Source organism: Leuresthes tenuis, unplaced genomic scaffold, assembly GCF_036924035.1.
Source record: "Leuresthes tenuis unplaced genomic scaffold, fLeuTen1.0.hap1 SCAF_16, whole genome shotgun sequence".
NCBI lineage: Eukaryota > Metazoa > Chordata > Actinopteri > Atheriniformes > Atherinopsidae > Leuresthes > Leuresthes tenuis.
The window spans coordinates 24,415,639-24,439,114 of NW_027325370.1; the positions used below are offsets into that span (position 1 = coordinate 24,415,639).

The 23,476-nt window shown below is 41.3% G+C and overlaps 4 protein-coding genes across 4 annotated transcripts in view; 2 read left to right on the top strand and 2 right to left on the bottom strand.

Annotated features, from left to right (window-relative positions):
* Nucleotides 1–1,234, bottom strand: part of LOC140272220 (inactive dipeptidyl peptidase 10) — a 31,058-nt gene extending 29,824 nt beyond the window's left edge. Inside the window, exon 1 of the mRNA XM_072367586.1 lies at nucleotides 1,095–1,234. Coding sequence (XP_072223687.1) covers nucleotides 1,095–1,133 — 39 coding nt within the window. The 5' untranslated portion in view covers nucleotides 1,134–1,234. The remainder of the gene's footprint in view (nucleotides 1–1,094) is intronic.
* A 1,880-nt stretch (nucleotides 1,235–3,114) lies between these two features.
* On the top strand, nucleotides 3,115–10,746 carry racgap1 (Rac GTPase activating protein 1). Its single transcript, XM_072367641.1, has 16 exons — nucleotides 3,115–3,234; nucleotides 3,346–3,548; nucleotides 3,649–3,791; nucleotides 4,016–4,085; nucleotides 4,189–4,242; nucleotides 4,345–4,422; nucleotides 4,601–4,718; nucleotides 5,936–6,078; nucleotides 6,329–6,493; nucleotides 6,586–6,681; nucleotides 7,186–7,384; nucleotides 7,706–7,811; nucleotides 8,047–8,179; nucleotides 9,187–9,313; nucleotides 9,450–9,549; nucleotides 9,674–10,746. Exons 1-16 carry the CDS (start codon nucleotides 3,150–3,152, stop codon nucleotides 9,747–9,749), a joined length of 1,896 nt encoding a protein of 631 aa, XP_072223742.1. The 5' UTR covers nucleotides 3,115–3,149; the 3' UTR covers nucleotides 9,750–10,746.
* Nucleotides 10,747–11,393: 647 nt separating this feature from the next.
* Nucleotides 11,394–14,031, bottom strand: LOC140272191 (uncharacterized). Its single transcript, XM_072367552.1, has 5 exons — nucleotides 13,840–14,031; nucleotides 12,530–12,635; nucleotides 12,221–12,327; nucleotides 11,838–12,010; nucleotides 11,394–11,733 (listed from the first exon to the last, which is right to left on the bottom strand). The coding sequence occupies exons 1-5, from the start codon at nucleotides 13,994–13,996 to the stop codon at nucleotides 11,455–11,457; spliced, it is 822 nt and encodes a 273-aa protein (XP_072223653.1). The 5' UTR covers nucleotides 13,997–14,031; the 3' UTR covers nucleotides 11,394–11,454.
* Nucleotides 14,032–16,201: 2,170 nt separating this feature from the next.
* On the top strand, nucleotides 16,202–19,412 carry bin2a (bridging integrator 2a). The gene is made up of 12 exons (XM_072367145.1): nucleotides 16,202–16,381; nucleotides 16,476–16,556; nucleotides 16,745–16,799; nucleotides 16,888–16,982; nucleotides 17,129–17,224; nucleotides 17,334–17,441; nucleotides 17,532–17,617; nucleotides 17,701–17,776; nucleotides 17,855–17,937; nucleotides 18,250–18,805; nucleotides 18,899–18,974; nucleotides 19,083–19,412. The coding sequence occupies exons 1-11, from the start codon at nucleotides 16,298–16,300 to the stop codon at nucleotides 18,950–18,952; spliced, it is 1,374 nt and encodes a 457-aa protein (XP_072223246.1). The 5' UTR covers nucleotides 16,202–16,297; the 3' UTR covers nucleotides 18,953–18,974; nucleotides 19,083–19,412.
* Nucleotides 19,413–23,476: the final 4,064 nt, after the last annotated feature.

A 23,476-nucleotide genomic window follows, 5' to 3' on the forward strand; every position in this document is an offset into this window, starting at 1 on the left:
AAAAAGGTATAAATATGTGCATCACAGCAATCATGGCATCACATGCATCATGGCAAAGGTCACCGTGTTCAGCACCTTACCAATTAGACATAGATTACATATTCAGTTTATGCTCTCAACTTCCAAAGCCCCACCAGAGCTGTACTGATCTTTTGACTGAAGCCCTTTCCCATGAGGGGTCACAGTTTGATTGTTAATTAGTTAACTTGGCAAGATTTGAAATGGTTGCACTGCACTGTAGAGAGACAGAAATGCAAGATTAAAATGTCTTGACAACAGCTTAAGAAGCGTGGAAGAGAAACAATGCATATTAGTTACATGCATATATTTGTGCATGAGTTAAATCTGTGTGATGGTCAAGTGTTGATCTGTAAACACAATGGCGATTATGCTGGAGCTACACTTCCGAGCCATAAACACATTCTTAGTCTAAATCTCCTCCTGTGAAGAAATACTCCTCACACCAGGGATAAAATAAACAATGAGTTGCGTTAAATCACAATTTAACCAATATCAGTCACTATAAGGCTTCTTGTCCAATTCAGTAAGAGCAATTTGGAGTGAGCATTAAACAGAAATGGTTGGTTTATTATCTTTATTCAATGGCAATCCACCTGTGTAGCAGAAGGTTAATAAATCATACATTGCAAGCTGCCCGTTTGTCAATGTGCACGTCCATGCTGGAGGGGACAGGCTGCTGGGATTCATTCTCATCATGGAAAATTGAGCTCTGTTAGTGATGCAGAGAAATGCTCTGCAAGTCTGCATGGGACGGAGAGAGACAATGTAAGAGTCACAAAGACTGGATGTCGGGTTACACCAAGCAGCACCGCACTGCACACGGTCAAGCCTGTCCAGGAGATGGATACAAACGAAGAAAGTGTGAATGAGGGAAATCACTATTTTTTCCCCCCACTGCAGAATACCCCCCCCCCCTCTCTCTCTCTCTCTCTCTCTCTCTCTCTCCCTCTCTCTCTCTCTCTCTCTCTCTCTCTCTCTCTCACACACACACACATACACACACAACAGATTTGCCCCGAATCTAAGGGGGAGAAAGCAAAGTGAGAATAAAACAATATGAAATACACACATACCAGCTCCGTGGTCATGTTTTGTTGAGTTGTGGCAATCATTGTAATCCGCAACAAGCTCTGCTGCGCGTGTATCCTCAGAAACCGCCGAGCAGCTGCACTGTTGTCTTGCGGAGCTTTTTCTGCATGCTCCTCTTCTTGCAAGTTTGTCTTCAGTGGGCTGGTGGTCCTCCCTACCTCCCTACCTCCCTACCTCCCCCTCCCTCTCTCTCTGCTTGGGTCATTCCCTCAGCAGTCTCCAATCTGCCAATTGACTATTGATTCGGTTGGAGATTAATCGCGAGGACGTGTTGAGTGTAAAGATATACTACAAACCACTCGAGCTGTTTCAGCAAAAAATGAGCAACAGTATAACAATGAAATGTTGATAATGACAAACAGTCAGTCTAACTGAAAAGCACAGCTGTATTGTTATAAGTCACAAGGCATAGTTTCATTGCGCACGATGGATTCACCTTCATCTGAATGATTGCCTTTACTGCAATGCGAAGCCTTTAATATCCCTACCACCTTTATTACTTGTGAAAATTAAGACATGCTGGACACATTCTAGCTCGTGATCAGGTGGTGGAATGTCAAGTCCAATTAGCGGGGTACACATTTGATGCATTTAAGCTTACTCTTGCGCTTACTTCTTGAGATTGCATTTTCCACTTCTACACCTATCATCTAGAAGGTCATCTAGAATCATATTCAAATGTTTTTGCACAAAATTGTGTAGGGCCACCTAAAAAGAAGTTGACAGGAATTTAGTAATTATGATCACATATTGCAGCATTTATTACAAAGAAGTAGGCGGTTCATAAAAAAACAGATATCTAATAGATAAGTTAGTTCAAAATGAGCTTCACCTCAGACAACTGCAGTAGTAACATCCTGCCTAATAATCGTTTAAAAGCAGCATAGATAACATAAAAAGTACCCTACTTACTTTGTATGACCATGAAGTACATTGTATGTTTATAGCCTTAAGTACATTTTTATTGTGAAAATTAAATGCTTGCACACCTCAATGAGAGGAAATTTACTAATAACAAACCACTTTTGCAGTGTAGTGTGATTGTGGATGAAGGAGTTATTCCACCCCTGAATGCTGTCTTCTTTTGTATACAAAAACAACAAAATATTCAAACACTGGCAGGCATGCAAACAAATAAAATTTCTGAAGCAGTGTAAAAAATAAAATCAGTTTTACTTGAAACAGACAAGTAACCCCCCCCCCCCCCCCCCCCCTTTATTTTGATGAAAGTCTCCACCGGAAGTGGATGTTTTGGTTCGAATCCCCTCCCCTGTTCTTCTTTGTGGCCGACGCGGTACGTAATTCTATTATTTGTTTATCCTTTTAAACGGTGGTATATCTGTTCGTATCTCAGCTTGTTTCTGTATGTTCGTGTGTGCGTTTATACGGTGAGTGGCTGTTGGAGTTGTTTTATTTTTTTTAAATGAATACTCGGAAGTTGTTTCCGTTTGTCGTCTTGACGGCAGCGCCGCGTTCTTCACTCATTGGCTGGCGGCGAAATTTGAAATGCAACGCGCTTAGAGTAGCTGTGGGTGCGCAAGGATGTAGACAAAGTGGTTGACCGCTACAAAAAGAAAAGGGAAAAGAAAAAAACAGCCAGCATACATAACATTTCTGGAGGGCTTTTTGTATATATTTTTCCGGGTAAGTTGCAAACTGTTGGTTGGAAGTGTTTACTTGCAGGAGAGATGAAGAAAAAGTTAACGTAACTTCCGTGTTTTTCTTTCGCTAGCAGTTATAGCTGTAAACGTTGAGTGAGTGTAACGTTATGTCCTGGCGAGGTAGCGTTGAAAGACGAACAAAAGGGGTACATTTAAGCAAATAAAAAAAATGAAGTAACGGAAGAATAATGCACTACAACAGGACAGTTGGATTTATTGTGTTATTGTAAAGCAATTACTGGTGTATCTTGAAAAGCACCTACACACAAGCCCAAATGTGAGGAATATACATTAACAAGCACGTGTTATTTTATGACTGAAATGTAAATCAGCCTGCTTTGTATTTTATTTTCAGAGGATTTGGAGTTGTAGGACATCATGGAGACTGCGGTGCTGAGCCTCCAGAGCTTGCATGATAAGCTGAGGACACAAGCTGACCTTCTCAATGAGAACATTGAACCCAGTACGTAGCCCATGTGGTTCTTTGTCTTATCTTTATTGTCTGTCACTTGACCCAAATTCTTTACAGTCTTATATAGTTGCCTGCTCCAACACTATGTGGATGTTCTCTCAGGCTTCATTCAGATGGTACAAAACTTTGATGACTGCCGTCGCAAATGGTTGAGGACTGAGCAGGAGCTGGGATCTTGCAAAGACACGCTCAGAAATGCGGAGATGGAGAGGGGAGCCTTGGAGGTCAAACTGAAACATGCCCGCAACCAAGTAGATGTGGAGATCCGTCGCAGACAAAAGGCTGAGACCGATTGCGAGAATCTGGTATGTTTAATTCAATGCCATCTTCTGTTTATTGCTTCTTTGCCGACTGCTTTATTTCAGCTGGCTCTCATTGTGCTCTATTTGCATTTTTGTATTGCAGGATCGTCAAATTCAGTTGATCAGGGACCTTTTGACAAGCGAGGGATCCGCTAACAGCATTCAGCTGAGTGCCGAACAGCGTTCTGCGCTTGCCTTCCTTAACACAAACAGTCAGGGGGCGAGCAACCTGAACACCAGCCGAAGGTAAGAAACTCGCAGATGAATATGTTTATTGAATACAGTTCCTGTTACTGATGAATATTTTGTGTAATTTGCCCTGTGTTTGCTTTTATTTACATGTGGGAATGCTTCCATATTTGAACTGGTAGTGTGCAAAATAAAACCGTTTGCTAAGATCTTTTGGACAGAGCTACAGGTGTATGAACCCGGGTCATGCGTTTTCTCTTGCTCTTGCTCTCTCCCCACAGACTGCTGACAATAGATGAGTCCGCGTCCATCCTGTCAGATATCAGCTATGACAAAACGGATGACTCTCTTGTAGGTTCTTCCCGTTTCAGCATACTTTAAGCAGGATGAACGTACTTTAAAAGTACCCTTCTTAAGTTTAGGATCTGACTCTGATGTGTTTGATCTGTGACAGGACTGGGACTCCTCCACTGTGAGGACAGAGCGACTGAAGAAACGAGAAAAAAGGGTATGTTAGCCACATGTACTCTACTTCTCTTTTAAAACGAGAAGCTGGGGGGGGTTATGCTGAATGCAAGTATAGGTGTCATGACTTCTGTCTTGCTTTCAGCGCTCCTCAAGAAACCATGTTGATGGTCCTCCAGTTGCTTCGAAAAGGTCTCGATCAGCGGGCAGGACTGCAGAGAGGGTGGGTACATTGGCTCAATCCGGGTGTCATCATCACCTTTTTATTGATCTAATATGTGACTTTAAGAGTGAAGACCAGTATTTTGTTAGCATCTAGATTTAGGACTGTTGCAACCAGGCTTTAAACTTGAAACACTTTTGTTGGGTGTGGTTATTCTGACTGTCACTGACTACAACAGGGGAACGAGACCCTCGTGACAAAGACAACAGTGACTGTCCCGACAAATGGAGGACCCGTTGAGGCAGTTTCTACCATTGAGACTGTTCCTTACTGGACTCGCAGCAGGAGAAAGACTGGTAAGATTAATTAAATTCCTTTTAAGTCTGCTTACTGTTTTTTGAGTAATGCATTCTATTTCACTGGATGTCAACCACCGGGATTAAGCCTGCTGACTGGCGGCTTTTCTCCCCTTTTCACTATGCCCATGTTACTGTTTTCTAAAGCTTGTTTGCTATTAGAACACACAAGTCAAGTGAAAAAGTTAAGATGAAGTTTAGATGAAGAATTGAGTCCTGCAATATGGAGGGCATTCCCAGTTTCTTTGGCTGAATGGCTTTGAAGATTCACAAAGAATACTTTTACAACATACACAGGGGCGTTCTTGCCTAGTTAACCCCCTTTTCCTCCAAGACGTGGTCCTGCTTTGTCACATTTCACAGGTCATCATCACTGTGGCCTGGGCCAGGCGCCTCCCATGTCATTACAATGAGGTTTAAAGAAATGCAAACAAAGAAGTTCATTTCAATTTATTTGTGTAGAACCAACTAATGGGACTGATTTATAATTTTCTTTATTTAAAAGGCTCATACCTACCGTAATTCTGTCAACTTGGCAACAAAATTGCTTCTCACATTTTATTGATGTTTTCATACAGAACAATTGCTAAAATAAAAATAAAAAACCTCCAGCTAATTTGATTTTAATGACTGTAACATGAGAATGGCAGAGCGGTTTTAGCTGCATGTGGAGCAGGCACACTGCATGCTCTACACTGTTAAAATCTGTGCCGAAATGAAAGTCTTGACGTTCCATATACGCAATGCACATATCACACGGATTGTATTAAACTGGCCTTGCAGACATCGTAGTTTTTGTTGTAAATGATTGCATTCAACGACTCTGTACACAGAAATCATTAGTATGAAAGAGGATCTGTCGTTTGAAATGTCACCATTGCAAATTAAATTCAAATGAGAGGGCTTTGGTGTGCTGACTGCTCTCTTCTTTTCCCCATTACATTTGCCCTGTTTTCAGATATTAAATGAGAAAAAAAAAATGTCTCATACCATGACACATAATTTATGCTCGTGCTTTGAAGTTAACCCACATATGTTGCCTCTCGTCTTAATGAGTGAACAAAAACTGGTATCGGAATCCATTCTGTGTGTAAGCAACGTCTTGAATAATCTTTGGTCTGGAAAGTCAGTTAATGAGCAGCACATTTTTTTTCAGAAATCCAGGATATTTGTGGTATCTAAGAAACAGGTGTTCATTTCTTATTTCTCCTGTTCAGCTGCCATGGAGTGGGACTCCGAATCTGTCAAGTCTGAGGATGTTTTCAAGCTACCTGGCAATCCTGAGGGACCGATGAAAGCTGAGCCCAGCACTCCACAGAGCCACGGATATGTCCGTCTACATGAGTTTGTCTCCAAAACTGTAAGTATGCCATCGCAACACTGAATTATTTAGACTAGAAAAACACATTTTATTCTGGATTCAAAGCTTGATTTGATCAAATTTTAATAATTTATTATCCTTTTTAAAAAAAAAAAAAAAAATTATATATATATATATATATATATATATATATATATATATACATGATTTCATATAATTTTTTTCATATCATTTTAATGTTTGTACACAAAGGTGTTTTTTTTTAATTTAGAAAAACATGTTTCAATAGGTCATTAAGCCGGAATCCTGTGTGCCGTGTGGAAAGAGGATCAAGTTTGGGAAGATTTCACTGAAATGCCGTGACTGCAGAGTGGTCTCGCACCCTGAATGTCGGGATAGGTGCCCTCTGCCGTGCATCCCCAACCTGGGTGGCACACCAGTCAAAATCGGGGAGGTATGTGATCGTTTTTTGTTTTTTTTTTAACTTTTCTCTTGATGTGCAGGTTACTATCCGGTCAGCTGACACAGTTTCCATTCTGTTTCCAGGGTGTCCTTGCAGACTACGTCCCAGACACCTCACCAATGATTCCTCCCCTCGTCGTCCACTGTGTGAGTGAGATTGAACAAAGGGGCCTGCATGAGGTGAGTGGCGTTTAACTGTTATCAATAGATATGAAGGAATTTAAAGCCTCACATTATTTTTAATGGATTCCCCAGAATCTGAGACAGAGGGCTGTTACTAAGGTTTTACTTACTGTTACCAGGACATTGAATTTGTTATTGGTTTGTGGAAAACGCTCCAAATCTGTTGATTGATTTTTGCTGCTTTATCCGTCTGTTGCTTTATGATTTATTCCGGTCTCTTAACCTTCTTTTTTTCTTTCTTTCTTTTTTTTGCCCCCTTCGCAGTAACTGCTATAAAACGCTGGCTTTTTTTCTGGATGGTGTTAAAGCTCCTCTTAAAGGATGTTGGGTTTATTTTGAACTCTGCCCTTCTCTTTGTTACATCGTCTCCTGTTCCTTTTGTACAATAAAAAGCCTTGTTTATTCAAATGTACACCATGTACAGTTTTCACTTTGAAAGCCTAGTTCCTAGACTAATTTAACAGTATCTGATTTATAATTGTGCTTGTCCTTTTTCTTGAGGCTGGTCTGTACCGTCTGTCCGGCGCTGATCGCACAGTGAAGGAGCTGAAGGAGAAATTTCTCCGCAGCAAAACTGTTCCCGTGCTCAGCAAAGTGGACGACATCCATGCCATCACTGGCCTCCTCAAGGACTTCCTGAGAAACCTGAAGGAGCCCCTTCTCACTTTCCGCCTCAACCGTCCCTTCATGGAGGCAGCCGGTGTGTGTTTTTGTGACATGTGGGGGGGGGGCTTCATAGCAAAAAAATATTTGGAAGTTGGTTTTGTTGTATTTGAAATGATTGTAATATTGTTAATGGAAGGCAGAAATCAAACGCAAACAGTAAGTGAAAGTTCCTGACTGCTCCCGTTTGTTCTGAGCATTGATGGAAACGGCTGTAATGAATTTGCCCGTAACAGTAAAGGTCTGTTAGATACTTGTTTGTCGCTGAAGTCGGACACAACTTAAGTTGCTAGTACATCCCCCACAGCGTCCTTATTCTTGTCCTCTGCTGACGGACTTGTTCTTTGTTCTCCTACAGAGGTTTCAGATGATGACAACAGCAAAGCTCTGATGTACCAAACAATTAGCGAGCTGCCGCAGCCCAACAGAGACACGCTGGCTTTCTTGGTCCTTCACCTTCAGAGGTTAGCAGCACCCACTCTCCTCTGAATATAACACTGATTGAGCTTTGATGCCTTTAAAATTCCTGCAACAAACTGGGATTGAGTGACATTTGTACTTGTCACAGTTCTGCCGTTTTACTCTAAAATGAATTGGATGGAATAACTTTAGTAAAATAAAAAATGTAAAACATACAGATTTGCTTTGTGGTTTCATGCACATTATTCGGCATAACCGAGTCTTGACTAAATCCTACAGAGTTGCCGACAGCTTGGACACTAAGATGAACATCAGTAATCTGGCCCGAGTCTTTGGTCCAACTATTGTTGGTCACGGAATTCCTAACCCGGAGCCGATGACAATCCTCCAGGATACCAAACGACAGCCTAAGGTTGGTTTGAGCAGTCGATCGTGTCTCTTGTATGTGTTTTAGAACTGTGTGTTTGCTGCACAGCGGCTCAATCAAGTTAAAAAGCGGGAAAGATCAGCAACGGGTGCTTATATCTTATATCTGAGCAACAAACCTGTGTTCATGATAAGCGGGTTGGACAATAATCTGCCATTTCTCCATCAGGTCACTAGCAATTGCTATCTGGGAATGATAAAACAGGTTGGGAGTTGAAGGTGTGCAGCTTTATCAACTGCAGATCTCGATGTAAAAGGCTGTTAATGCTGCTGTTATCACCTTTTTATATTTACAGCTGACCCACTGACTGTCTGGGTCAAGTCTCCGATATATAATAGATGTGGCTTTTTTTAAATGCATTTTTGCTGCAGGCATCAATAAAATAGCTATTGACCCGGGGGTCACCAGCCTTTTTGTAAACGTAATGTGAAGGTCATTTTCATGCAGTTCCATCACCGTGAAACTGCTCTCCCTTCTGTATTTGTCTGGTGTAAGATTTTCAGTGTTCGATAACCGGCTGTTGAAAATGCATCAAGGCTCATTTTGATGAGATAAAAAAGCAGTTCTCTTGTGAATTCTTCCCGTGCAGGAAAGCGGTTTGAATTCAGCAGAGCAACTCAAAAGATGTAAATATTAAAGGGCCTTTGCTGCATAAACTAAAGCAAATGTGGATTTTTGATTGGATTAGATGTTAATTGAATTCCAAAGAATCTAAATTCTTTCATAGGCAATTCTGCGCAATTTGGATTGGATGTTAAAACAGTTTTGTTTGTCGAAATAAGGCCCATTGTTGTGATCAATATGGACAACAAAGAAACTGGTCTTCTCCAACAGTTTTCGGGCTGTAATGTTACACACCAGGAAATCATCATAGTCCCTTGCATTGTTTGATGATCATTCTTTAATATCTGGCTCAAGGCAACCCTGTCAGACGAGAATGAGGCAACACACTGAAATGACCTCATCTAACCTCATCTCCGTTTTCTATTTAGGTTGTGGAGTGTCTGCTGGCTCTGCCGGTGGATTACTGGGGCCAGTTTGTGATGGCAGAAACCGGGCAGCCAAACTTGGATCATTTGATCATCGAGAACGCAAACTGCTATGCCACCCCTGAGAGAAGTATATCACCCCTTTAACTCTCTCCCATGCTGCAGCGCTTGTTTCGATATAGGCACATTTATTTTTTTAGTTATTCACTACCAAACATTTCATGGAAGCCTGAGGTGGTAATGTTGATTGTTTGGAATCGTTGCAGTGAGCATGCTTGGACCTCTGACCACTCCAGAGCACCAGTTCAACAAAACCCCCTCCTCCAGCTCCTTATCTCAGCGAATGAAGTCCTCTCTGACACCCAGGTAAACACACAGCACAACACCCAGCTTTAAAACTGTCATAACCATGTTTAATCAGTGGTGCAATGTCTAGCTTTACCGACAATGACCCCTAAATAACTATTCATGATGTGCACTTTTGTTGCAGATTTGGGAGCAAGAGTAAATCAGCTGTCGGATTTTCTCGCCAAGGGAAGTTCTTTGCTTCTCCTCTGCTGAAATAATACAACCCAGCTGTACCTAATCCACCCAGTAACAACCAATCCATATTAGCATCAGATGATAGTGATGAATGCCTCCATCAAACACTTCCTCAACAAGTTATACTCATTCTTCACAACAGCAAAAAGGTGGATTTTGATTGTTTTACATGTCTAAAAGGGTAATTCTTCTTCTTTTATATATATATTACTAAGTAGTAGTTTTCTCCTATCTACATACACCTGTTTGTCTTTAGAGTTGGTGCTTTTACTAAATGCTTGACATGTCATTCTCATTTCATATCATTACATATGAGAATGCGCCATGTTTATAAGAGGCGTGCTCATAGATGAAAACATGTACTGTATGCACTCTTTCATTGTGACCTGCTCCTGCGTGTAAACATTTCTTTTAAAAGTTCCTCGGCTCATGTTTCACTCAGAAGCTGAGGAACGGATTGCTCGGCATTTCGTTTTAAAATGTAATTCATCCTGTTTGCATTTGTTTGACGTTTTAGTGTTTTTTTTTTGTTTTTTTTTTAGTATTTCATTTGTTTTGGATTTGTATTCGATTGGGATTGTCCTCATCAGCCAGTGATTTGTGTTATTAATGTTTAGAATCGTACATGCCTCTTTCTTATCATACTGTAACTACCAACCGTAGCAGTAAGATCTGGAGGAGGGCCTTTCTCATAGGCAGGATATTCATGGCAATTAGTCTTTTCTTTCTTTCTTTTGTAAATGTCTTGAAGTCAAATCTTAAGTTGCACTGCCAGGTGATCATCACAGACTCTAACCTTGGTTTTGTTTGGTCATTTTGCTCCTCCAGCATTTATTGCTCTAATGTTTATTCTGTGGGAGGCTGCCTGTGGGCAATCCCAGGAAAAAGGCAATTGCTTTGTAATAACAGCCAGTTCAGTTACAGTGGCATTACTTGATTGTCTATTTACCCATTTTGTACACAAATGTGCCCTCTGAAATTCATATAACTTATGAAATACATTTCTAACTTTCACACAAATGTCTCCCGTCCTCTTGTTTCATGCTTAATATCCTTCACCTCAGCACTGCATTCAAACCTATACAGACTTTTACTTGCAAATGATGTGCACTAAATCAAAGGCAGCTGAACTTTTGGATTCTTTCAGAAGCTGTATCCCTCATCTAAAAGGCGTCCTGGAAGTATTTAATTCACTTTCACACGTGAAATGGAAATGAGAACAATTTCCATCATTAAGATGACTGCATAGACAGTAATTAGAGTAGCACTGAACAGCAGTCCTTTAGATGTAAGAGTCATATTTGAGCTCTCGGAACAAAGATGTACTGCTGTAATTGCAACTTCAATGTCATTATAAAACCGGTTTACGTATTAGAAGCTCGTAACGGGTCTGCTTTAATGAATATGAGACAATGAGGATAAAACTTTGTAGCTCGTTCACATTTTGAGAGTGATTGAGGTTACACAGTAGTTTCCTGGGCTGAAGTGTAATAAAGGTTTCTGAATATGTAAAGGAAACAGCCTCCCCTGGAGAGTGATGTTCCCTCCTGTTTGTAATCAACTACTTCCCTCGATTAAAACTAAGTGTTTTGGGTATATTCCCACATGAACTACTGAGTCCATTAACAACTTTCCAAATTTGTAAGATAGCTACTGCACGAGGAGTCTTTTTTTTTTTTAAACGATATATTTTTAATGTGTGCAACAGTTGGCAACAAATAAACAACATCAAAATTTTGCCCACGGCCAGAGGAGAGGAGTGTTCTTGACGTAGTCCTGGAAGGATGGATCAGACCCCCACTTCTTCATTGCCTGCTTCTCAAGGATGGGAATACCGCTGACGTAACGTAGCAGGAACCAGACGAACAGGGGTGACGCCACACTCAGGTACTGGGGACCCTCCATCACTGACGAGGCCGAGAGCCAGAGGCCCGACCACTGCAGGATCTCCCCGAAGTAGTTAGGATGTCTGCTGTAGGCCCACAGTCCACTCTGGATGAACTTTCCCTGTAGATGGATTAATAAATCAGGCAGTCGAGTTATTACACCCAGTGAATGAAGCATCAATGCAGTTAAAGGGTTAAATAACATCAGGGGGTCTCCTAACTTACAGCATTATCTGGATCACGCTTGAAATACCACTTTTGCTGGTCAGCAATTGCCTCTGTAGCGAAGCCAAGGCCCCAAACAGTCCAGCCAATGTAGTCCCTCGTCCCCAGAGGCACATCACGCTTGTCACTGTTCAGCATGAGGGTGGGCAGGAGGGTCATAAATACCCACATGGCTGAGAGAAAAAAAAAATTATTATCCAACCAGCTTCGCTTTAATCCCTCCTTGAAATAAATACACTTATGTCACTGTAAGCAAAAGCTCGGCCTTGAATAAATGAATACAAAGAGATAGTAACTAGACAGTGATATATGAGGGGCATCTTTCAGTTCACTTGGGTGCAGAGTTGGTAAAGAGAGGGAGGAGTTAACGTCACTTCAAGTACCTTGAACAGTCCAGTATACAAAGAAAGTCCCTGGGCTGTCTCTGACATTGTTAAACCTGCGATCATGACCGTCCTTCATAATCCGCATGAAGAGGAATGTCCCCAGTCTGCAGAGAGAACATGGTTAACATCCATTCACATTAACCACAGCATTATTCATTAACTTGAGTGACCTGACTTTAAAGTCTTATGTTCATTATGTCCTCCTTTGTCCTCGCCAAGGACCCTCCATATCACTTAAAAATAATCTCTTCCCTCCATAGTTGGGGTTTATTAAGCTGCCACGACATTTAGGGTCAGCCTGCATACCTGAGTCCCCATGCTGTCACCAACCCGGTCTGCACCTTCTGGCGGGTGTGTCTTGCTCCTCCCCAGATACGACTCAGGTGTGCAAGTAGTATAAAGGTACCTGAGCCTGCAAACACAGAGATAAGAGGTGCACACTCTGGGGCTGTTGGGACGTGGGCATGGCGAATGACTCTACAACTTGTTGCACAGTAAGGCGTGTCCAATAAATCTTTTACCCAGGATACTGAAGACAATTGGTTCCAAAGTTCAAGGGTAAAAATGTACAGGAGCACAGAGCGGTGTGGAGAACCAAAAGAGGACGACTAAAGAAGCGTCGCAGTGATTGATTATTGAAATTTTCTCTTTTGAAAAACTTTTCACTAGTGTCAACAGGTAAGTTATGCTGGTCTACGTGTAATACATGATTGGAAACAGACCGTTTTGAGTTTTGAGACGCATTTAATCCTGACAGCGTTAATCAGTTTGTAAATCTGTAACTTCCTCATTGGTAGTGTACTTAGCAGCCCTTTTACGTGTTACATCAAATGCATATTATCTGACTTAAAATCAGTCTGAACTCCGAACTGAGGTGACGACAGTTTGGTAGCAATTTGTGATTGTTCTCGTCATCAGTGTGATCATTATTTTCTCAATGAACTACCGAATGACATGGTGCAAGAGGTGGAAGAGAATGGGGAAAACGTTTTAGTCCAAAACCCAAACCTACTCAGCTCAGTATCAGACAAGAATCGGATCATGCACTTTTGAAAATGGATGTAAAATCCTCTTTCAGTTATTTAAAAGAGAAATAAATCTCATTATAGCCATTTTAAAACTAGTTGCCACAGCTGCATCGAGCGTACAACGTGATTTTTCTGTTCCCAGAAAACATAATTAATTTACTGTGACCGTCCTTAATTGGGGCCCACAAAAAGCCCCCTTTTGACGTTGTAAGAAGGGCCGTGATTGTTCTCTACGGCCCTGCTGGCTCAGGCGCTGATTGGATCTGAGCGCTTCTTAAGCTGAAGGAGGAGCTCCCCCTCTAGGCTTGTTTCACAACAAACCTCTTTCAGATAACACAGGTTTTGTAATGATTACATTTCACCATCTATATAACTGTACCAAAACCACAGTTTTTGTTAGTTTTTAACAAAAAAACAACTAAAATCACAGAGGTAAACAACGTGAATTGAAGCTCGTTCTGTCGCGTGAATGCGATTCTCGTTTCGGTCGAGTCGCGCAAATGAGTTGAACCAACAAATAAGCAAGGCTGCAAAACCAGCCGCCACACGGGTCGAATTGTTGTTCAGAGAGCGTGTCTTTTGCGTTACCTGCTAAATCATAAAACTTCTCGGTTTTGAAAGCTGCGGCCAGAGCCCAGCCAGCCCACTGGATCCCCAGGTCGGTGGCGGCACACTTCACCAGAGTGCTCCCCATGATCACGTCCTGCAGCTCGGCGAGCAGCACAGTAATCGGGTCCTTAGTCATGTGGCCACTCCTCCACTTCCCGATAAATATAAACAATTTTGGGCAAAGTTCACCGCCGCGAAATTAAAAGGAAGTGTGTTTCCGCGGGGGAACTCTGGGTAGTGTAGTTAGTGTAGTGCAGTAGGGATCAGCGCTCTCACGGCACAGGTTGGACGTAATTAGGGGAGATGGGTTGGGTAACCTATGTAATCCGATTACAAAAATAGGCAACTTTAATCATTTTAGAAAACAACTGAAAAGGGGTTTAACTGCAACACAGTCACAGATAACTTAAAGCGATGATCAATGATAGTATCTTAATTATTTGTGACGTTTTATCCTTATAATTTGTAATCAGGAGGGTGGACGAACATCCTGAGTCAGTGCATGCCATGACTTTCAGGAGCAACGTCCTCCATTTTTTTTATCCTCCATTTTATTTAAATAATAATTAAAAAATAGCACTCACTTTGCAGTACAGCATGAAGGCTTTGTTCAAAACCTAACTTGTAGTATTTTTTAATATATATAAATAAAGGCGTTGTCCAACAGTAGCGATTAGATTAAAAAAATTAAGTAATCTTGAAATTAGAAAAACTGTCTTTTTGTAATTTTTTTTTTCAAGCAAAATGTGTACCGTAAATTCTCTATTTTGGTGCTGAAGGAACAGAAATCGAGCACCAGCAAAAAATGAGCATCTACAGCCCAAAATCAGAGGATGTCATGGAAAATTCCCAGAAAAGGAGAATGAGTGGAATATTTCCATTTACTTGAATTTATTTGATCGCAGACAGTATGAACTCGGGCCTGCAACACAGTCCAAAAAACAAGCTTGGGACAGTTTACCACTTTGTATCGTTACCCTTCTTTCTCAAAACACTTAAACATGTTCTGGCATTTAGTATACCGAGCCGCAAAGAGTTAGGTGTTATTTTGCTTTTCTTACTGCAATCATCTCTTAAGGTTTGCAACAGTTTAGGGTTGTTGTTGCACTTCATTCCATATCAAAATGTCCCACTCGTCCTCATTTGAGCACAGATCAGGAGTGCAGGCAGGACAGACCGGTTCTTAAAACCCTCTTCTTCCCAGCTATGCTTTTTTTGTGATGTGTGAGGAATGCGGTTCTGCATGGTCTTGTTGGTCCATGGAAGTAGTCCAAAATGTCCTCTGGAAGGCAACATAGGTTGCTCTGAAATCTCAGTGTGCTTTTCTTTTTCTTTTTTTGAACATTAATGTGGCCATCACAGAGGTGTAAATTACAACCTTATTCCATCAGAGATTGTGGATTTTGGACTTGGACAGTCTGGATGATCCTTTTGGGCTTGGGTCCCAAGAACACATTGTTAATTTCTTCCAAAAAACCCAATCTGGAATACTGATTGGTCTGTCCACAATACACACTGTATGATGGTCCATCCCAGATGCCTCAGAGCCCAGAGAGGTTGATGCCACCTCAAGACAGGGTAAACATAAGGCTTCTTTTTTTGCACAGTAAGGTTTTAAATGACCTTTGTGAATGTAAGTATTGCACTGCTTGACAAAGGTTTCCCACAATAATCCTCGTGTTTATATCAGCTATTTCCGAATGACAGTTCTTGATGCAGGGCCGTCAGAGGGATTCAGAGCTAACAGGAGTCCAGCCTAAGCTTGCGGCCTTGCCCTTCACATGCTGAAATTCCTACATCTAATGATATTAGAAGGTCCGTAGAGCGAAAAATATGCAAATCCCTTCCAGTCTTTCTTAGGAGAACACTGTTTTTAATAGGTCGAAGGATTCCCTCACACATTTGTTGACAATATGGAGATCCTCTGCTCATCTTTGCTCCTCAAAGGCTCAGCCTTTCACGGATACAGCTTTTGTCTTGATCATCATGATATTGACCTGTTGACATCACCTGCTTAAAGAACATTATTGCTATCATTATTATCGTTATTGGTATAATCTCAAAACTATCCCCCATTACACCTTTTTGTTGAAATGTGTCACGGGCCAAAATCGGATATATATTAATGCACGAAACAAAGTTATAATACAAGCTATTACAGTCTTTACCAGGGTGATATTGTGGAAACTGTACAGATTACAATGATAATGACACATGCAGTGATGTGGAGATATTTTTGTTTATGCAAATATAATGCGAGACGCCAGATCTCTGGACACTGGAAAATATGTAGAACAATATCTTCATCTCGACTTTTAACTGAATTCTAAATGAGATTTTTTTCTCCTTAGGTACAGTGTATATGGTTCATATATCATTGTGATGTTTTCTTTATTTTCATGTTTAACCACAGGAGTGATCACAGATAAGACCAAGGATGGCAGAAAGCACAAGTCCTAAAGGCACCTCTGGTGTATTTGCCAAAAAAGTCCAAAGACAGCTGAGCAGAGGAAAAGAAAAGGTGCCCAACCTGTGAGCTTTTGCCCCCCCCCCCAAAAAAAAGAAAGAAAAATGGAGATTTTGATTTATTTGTTTTTTTTTATGCTTTTCTGTAGGTTCTGCAAAGGCTGGGAAAGACAACAGAGACAAGAGATGATCAGTTTGAACATTGCTTCCAACTGTTTAGTGACCAACAGGTAATTATCCCCTCACAGAATGATAAAAACGTGTGAATTCGTGAGCTCATTTGGAGGGTGAAGCATTGAGTTTGAGCAACTGAGAATCAACTTTGGTGGAGTTTATCGATTACAGGCGGTGGATCAAACATCATGAAAGCAATGAATGCAAACCCTGAAAATCATGCAAACCTCTTTTCTGTTTTCAGACTGACGGCAATCGAATATACAAGGACTTCAGGAACTACATTAATGCAGTTAGAGGTGAAACATCTCATATCCTGAGGATGCAAGCGCAGTTGTCGATTTGTGCCCTCTGCAGGTCTTACACAAGCCACTCTGCTTTTTACAGACATGCGTGAGGCTTCAAGACGTCTCTCTCAATCTCTGTTTGACGCTTACGAAAGCGACTGGATTGGGGAGGAAGATTTGGGAGCGATTGTAGAGGTCAGTGGCCACAGCTCTAACAGAGCGCATTTCAATTTTAAGTGCAAAAGCAGCAAAATAAATGCATCGCCAGGGGAACAGAGACCCTTTTTCCTCTCTCTCATTATGCATAATTAATGATATTTATGCCGGGCCATTTAATGAAGGGGGAAGACCTAATGTGGAATGACTATGAGGTGAAGCTATTAGACCAGGCCGTACGCACCATGGAGTCTTATGTGGGCCAGTTCACAGATGTCAAGGTAAGGCAATGAGGAAGCAAGCATGTAAACAAACAGAAGTGAATATATACGGGCAAACCCACAACATGCACACACAGATAACATATATGGACCTTTTTTTAATCTGTAGGAGAAAGTTTCCAAGAGGGGAAGAAAACTGGTGGACTTTGACTCTTCCCTTCACCACCTGGAGGCACTGCAGACGGCTAAGAAGAGGGATGATGTCAAGATAAACAAGGTCAAGTCGTCTCTATGTCGATGCGTAGTCCTTCATTTGTTGAAATATATATAGTACATTAAAATGAAATATTTCTGCATCATTCTGCAGGCAAAGGAAGAGATGAAAGCTGCCAAAACTGTCTATGAGGGAATCAACAACGAGCTCAAAGAGGAGCTCCCTGTTCTTTACGACAGGTAGATTTTCTTTTTATTCCCGTTAGATTTGTGTGATTTACAGTTTTTTTTAACATAATGTGTGAATATTTTTCTGCTTTTAGCCGTATTGGATGCTACGTGTCTGTATTCTCAGCTCTGGCTAATTTACGAGACATCCTCTATAAGGAAATGAGCACGGTATGTCTTGCTCTGTCCCGACACACAACGTTCCTCGTTATGAAATAGTTTTTTCTCACCAACCGTCTCCTCTCTTAGCTCAATGGAGATCTGCAGAATGTGATAAAAGAGCTGCAGGCTCAGCATCCAGACAAAACGTTTGCTGTGCGGGGAGTGCAGAAGTAAGTTTTGTACCTTTGAGCTTTAAATTTCGAGGTGATTTGGCAATTTAAGGGAACAGCATGTCCTTTGAAAATTCACTATTGAAACTTCACAGACCACAAAATGCTTTAAATGATCTTCCCTGTCCTTAGGCCTTCAAGAATTGATGTTGACGAGAATTATCTGCAGCTTAATTCTGTTTTCTGGTTAAAGATATGTACTGCAAGTTTTTTCTCCCTCAGTGACAACAGGTTCCCCACATTAAGAGCTGTGTTTATTTGATTTGTTGGCATTTCTATTTGAAGAAGTCACATTCCTGCAAAATATTTCAGGTATGGCTCCCTGAAGAGACGGACCCTAATGTCACCTAAGGCGTGGAAAGCCAGTTTTTCTGAGTTTCACAGGAGCTACAGTCCCGGGCAGCGACATAGTTTCAGGTCCCCAGATAAGCCTTGGAGAAGCTCTCTGTCCAGAGAGAGCAGCACACTTGCGGTCTCCACCCGATCGTCGACTGTGGAGAACCCTCTGTCTGAGTCCAGGGAAATGGACCCCAGCTCTGAGGCAAAAGAGGACGCTGCTGCGGAGGCATCAGGAGAGGGGCTCAAGTCTGGTGGAGACAGCAGCCCGGCTGAAAAGGAGAAAGGCTCAAAAGAGTCCGATAATAAAGGAGATGATGAAAAAGCTCCACCAAGTGAGAGCAGCTCTGAACTGAACGACTCCTTTGAGTCAAGGAGCTTGGAGCTGTCTGCGGTGGACAACGACCCGCTGCACATTGAAGAGGAAGACGACGGCCCTGTAAACCTTGACACTGCTAAAGCAAATGGACTGGAAAATGGTGGCGTCAGTGGGTTTAACTCTGACACTAAGGACCAGAACATTCCTCACAAGGTTAGTGGTTTGATCAACACACAGCTGCTGCTTGCTTTTACTGTATTTACCAATGTTATGTGTCAGAACTCATTTCCTTTTTGTTCCATCTAGGATGCCCCCGCAGAGAAAGCGGTATCCAAGGACTCAAAAAGCACGGATGTTTAAAGATTTCCCACTTTCATACGAGGTTTTTGTGCGTTTCATGCACACACACACCACACCGCGCCTCAGTTTCACTCCCCTTTCTTTCCCAGTTGCTTCTGTGTGTGACTCCTTTTTTTTTTACGAATCCCAGAATGCCGGAACAGAACAGCAGAGACGAGACTGAAGACAACAGCTGCTCACCAGGATAAAACTTCGAGGACAGCTGCGGTGTTGAGTCCAAGTGTGGTCGCATGACAAATATACCGCTGTCAGCTTACTGCTGGATCTGTTAGTAAAATCAACATAATACGGTGTTCTGGGAAAAACTCATCACTCAGATTATCCACTTGAAATAAACCAGCCCAGAACTCACTTGAAATGATTAGAAACCTAATAGCGAATAGAAAAACATTGTAAGGGTTTACATTGTTAAAAGGATACTGACTGACTGCAACGTGATGAATGTATGCTGATGTACTGTGTTTAGTTTCATCACCTGCTTAAAGTTAGTTTCAAAAGGAAGTGAGCTACACTCCGCTCTTATGCCACAGACCAAAGAAACGAAACTTAAAGAGTCGTGGCTGTTGCCATTTATTCACTTTTATCTTGGTAATTTCATTGCATTTGACTACTTTTGGAGAAAAGAATGGATGTATACTTGAGGCTCGGCTTAAATGCGAGTCAGTTTTAATTGAACCACATGTCACATAATTCGGAAAAACACCTTTTAAGATGATTTTTGCACTCAAACTGAAATGCAGTGCCCAGTTTAAATTGAAGTATTAGCCCAATGAGTGCATTCAAGGTTGAAATAATGAGCAAATGTGAACACAATAGGTAATAAATAAATCATATTAATTTCAAACTGAGTCAGTGTAATTGTCTCTCTGCCAATGGAGGTCATGGGGGGGTAAAATGTTCAGCTGGGAAAGACCTGATCAGTCAGTGGCAGACTGTGAATGACAAAAGCTTCTCTGTAAAATATGAAGTCAGACCGGCCACTGAGTGAATGACACCTATGTAAAATGCTGACCAAGTGCATTCACAGACCACAGAGGTTTTGAATGACAAGCAGATTCTGCAACAGGTCGTCTGAACATGCCTCTGTAACATGAACTCTGTGGCTTTTACAAAGTCTACATAAAAAGAAAACCTCTCCAATCTTTATCAAGCAGGTGACAGAACACAGCCAAGTATACCTTCAGATAATTGATTAACCCCCTAAAAAAAATCATATGTGCTCCTCAAAAATGTAAACTTTAAAAGTTTTTGCAATGAAAAAAAAGTCATGATCTTAAACTGACTTGGATGTGAAACTAGTTTTTACCTCACTTAGAGAGATATAACGTGTACGCTAACTTGACTGTCAGCCTGCGGTAAAAGCAGCCGCTAAAAGCTGCTGTTTATCCACCTTATCGGGTCGACACCTACCGGCAACTGGCCGCTCGGCCTCTCGGCCCAGCAGACTCCTCAGAATAGCTCGTGCTAGGTTGTCATTTCGTAGGTTCCTCAAAGTGCGCGCACAATTATTATAAAGCATTTCCCACAAGCAGTCAGCATTTGATCCTCTAATATTCTTCATCGAACTTTTAAAGCTGTCTGACTTCACGTTTTCAAGACGTAAAGTGGTACGCTGTGGATTCGCGGCAGTGATGACCATTTTGGCATAGGGCGACTTTAAGAAACTACACTTTATAGATTTTGTATCGTCTAAAGGTGTTATTTGAGAAACATGTCGGGATTGTATGCTTTAAACACGTTGGTGGTCGAATTTCGAAAATGTATCATGAATTAATCAAATCTTAACAACATTACAGAACACAAATCTGTTTACAATCCGGCAAAATAGAGGAGAAATGAGTTTCAAAATAAGCCGCCCCAATTTGTAGTCACTTGGGGCCTCACCTGACGTGCCTTAGTCACTTATCTCGACAATAGACGATCTCTGACGTGGAAAATGGGAGGAAAAGGAGGGGCGGAAATCGAGAGTGTGTGCGTCTTCACTCACGAGTGCGGAGAGGAAAACTGCCCGCACTTACTGTATTTCACAGACACCTCAACAGAGTCGTGGGGCGTTTAAAGTCCGAACTTAAAATAGCAGCGTGTGCTGGTTTTCTACAGCGTAAAAGTGAGCTTGGGGAAAACAGTTGGTCAAGTTTTGTGACGCGCTCGTGCCCCACTGCGCCCGCAGGTAAGCTCGCACAACTACTGCGATGAACAATGCCTGATTGATCAGCTGCTGCTTTCAAAACACATTTACTTTACTAAAGTATCGCTTACACGTCGTTTTTGGGGTCAGACTGTGTCAAACAAGTTAACTAATGATGGCCGTGTCGGTGAAGAACTTCTGTTCTTTTAAACGGGTCAGACCAAACCTTAAACGGGACAAAGAGATTCAGCTGGATAATGATGATGTGTGTTTGTGTAGAGGCGCATACAAACGAGCTGAACATGTTTTCAGCGGAAATCCAGTGAGTTGTCATTTTTATCACAATTTGTGTGTTTCTTCCAGGCAGCCAAACAGAAGCAAGACGAACGATGAATAGTAAGTCAACCTTTAAATCAAACGAAGTTACTTGTGCTGCGTTGTAAACGGTTTCTTCTTCGTTGCATTTATTCGACTAGTTTACTCTTGTGTTGTTCCCATTTCATCACACCCTGTTCGCCTGCCCGACTCCATTAGAGCCGCCACCATAAGTTGTCAATGTATTGTTTGACTGAAAGACAAAGGTCCAAGCGGCTATGTTGAAAATGGATTCGTGGTTCAAATGAGTTTTTAAACCAGTTAAACACATCTTACAATATGACAAACTGAATGCCTTTGAGAGTATAACTGATAAGGATGTTATCGGATATTAGGCTATTCTGAAGTTGGGATTTTACTTTTGTTTTCTCATGTCTTTTAATATGAAAACTTAGGTTAAAATGAAAGTAATCATTAATACACTGTCTTAGGTCACATTTATCTAAGCAATGCAGTTACAGGTCTCTTTACAGTCTCTTGTTTTCAGCACACATTCTATATTTTCAGAAGAATGTGTTTTGTTGTTGATGCTACTTGAAACCCTGAACTGTGAGTCATCCAAGTACACATGAAGTCACCTAACCACACCAGTGTTGTCTACACATAACAGACAACTTAGGAAAGAACCAATTTAAAACATCACAGAAGGCACTTTGTTACTAGTAGCCTGTTGGAAAGCCACACAGTTTGTCCATATGTTGTGCAGAGCTTCTTTGAAAAAAATTGAGGAAATTGGACAAATGGAGGACAAAATAAGTGGCAGGCCTTTTAAAAGCCATCTCCAAGAGAGAGAAAGAGAAATATTATCTTGTGATGTCCTTGAGGAATAGGAAAAGAATCCATCAAATTCCTGACGCAGGAGCTGAGAGATGAATCTCACAGTTCAGGTGATGCATCGACTGCTCGCTGAAGCCCTCATCAGAAATGGTCTCCATGGAAGAGTGGCTGTCAAGAAGTCCTTAAGGAAGGGGAACAGGGCAGAAAGGCTGAGCTATGCCAAATGATACAAGAAGTGGACTGAAAATCGGTGGCAGCAGGTCTTTTGTGGGGAATCCTCCCCAGAGCCCGGACCTCGACATTATTGAAGCAGTGTGGGATCATCTGACAGAGAACGGAACAAAAGGCAGCCGACATCCAAAGAAGAGCTTTGGGATGTCCTTCAAGAATCCTGGAGAACTATTCCTGATAACTACTTAAAGGAATGACAAGAAAGGTTGTTTAAGAGGGTTCAGACTGTGTTGAAGAAACCAAATATGTCGTGCCAAACATTGACGTTTAAGCTAATTCCAATTCTACAAACTGTTTTTGCCTTAAGTAATGTATTTCCCTTTTATGTTTGCCTTCATATTTTAATAAGTCCCTGGACCTGTTTCCAACTTCCCTGTCAATATATAGATAAATAACGAGTGTTACAGTATTTCAAAGCTTGAAATTTGAATATGTGAGAACCTTGAACCAAAGAATTCTGGTATTTCCACTTGAAAAATGATTGAAAAACTGAATGTTTTTGTCAGACATGTAATGGAAAAAATGCTGCAGCTCTGTGCCTGTTAATTCTTGTATTTTGTACTTTGTAAAAGTGAATTTTTTAAAATATATATATATATTTTCGTAGAATGTGTCACATAATGAGAATGAGACGTCAAACAGATTGAGCTCCGATTTAAAACCAATGTGTCACAAGGAATTCCGAAATAAATAATAAATTGACAGATTTGTTCCAGTCCCGTCATAATCAGATTACTGTGTCTCAACACATAATATGCTGTTATACAAGTTGCTCCTGTGTGCCAGAGATAGTGCACTGTGGCATTTTTAACATGCTTGGTTATCTTTCAGGTACAGATGTGACGCCCATGACAACACAGTTGTCTACAGACCCGACTGTGATGAGGAGTAAGTACATTGTGTTTTATAGATCTTACGTATCTTGATCCTGCTTTGAGAAGCTTAACTGCTACCAACAAATATCCAGATATCACAACTTTTTATAGCTCGTCCTGTTTGATCAGCACACTTTT

Excerpts from the sequence above, each read along its gene's own strand:
- LOC140272191 (XM_072367552.1), bottom strand. The coding sequence starts at position 13,996 with ATGACTAAGGACCCGATTACTGTGCTGCTCGCCGAGCTGCAGGACGTG. Across the intron at positions 12,636-13,839 it reads GAAGTTTTATGATTTAGCAG|GCTCAGGTACCTTTATACTA; the intron begins GTAACGCAAAAG and ends CTGTGTTTGCAG. Across the intron at positions 11,734-11,837 it reads AGCGTGATCCAGATAATGCT|GGAAAGTTCATCCAGAGTGG; the intron begins GTAAGTTAGGAG and ends ATCCATCTACAG.
- racgap1 (XM_072367641.1), top strand. The coding sequence starts at position 3,150 with ATGGAGACTGCGGTGCTGAGCCTCCAGAGCTTGCATGATAAGCTGAGG. Across the intron at positions 3,549-3,648 it reads AGACCGATTGCGAGAATCTG|GATCGTCAAATTCAGTTGAT; the intron begins GTATGTTTAATT and ends TTTGTATTGCAG. Across the intron at positions 9,550-9,673 it reads AAGTCCTCTCTGACACCCAG|ATTTGGGAGCAAGAGTAAAT; the intron begins GTAAACACACAG and ends CTTTTGTTGCAG.
- bin2a (XM_072367145.1), top strand. The coding sequence starts at position 16,298 with ATGGCAGAAAGCACAAGTCCTAAAGGCACCTCTGGTGTATTTGCCAAA. Across the intron at positions 16,557-16,744 it reads AACTGTTTAGTGACCAACAG|ACTGACGGCAATCGAATATA; the intron begins GTAATTATCCCC and ends TTCTGTTTTCAG. Across the intron at positions 16,800-16,887 it reads CTACATTAATGCAGTTAGAG|ACATGCGTGAGGCTTCAAGA; the intron begins GTGAAACATCTC and ends TGCTTTTTACAG.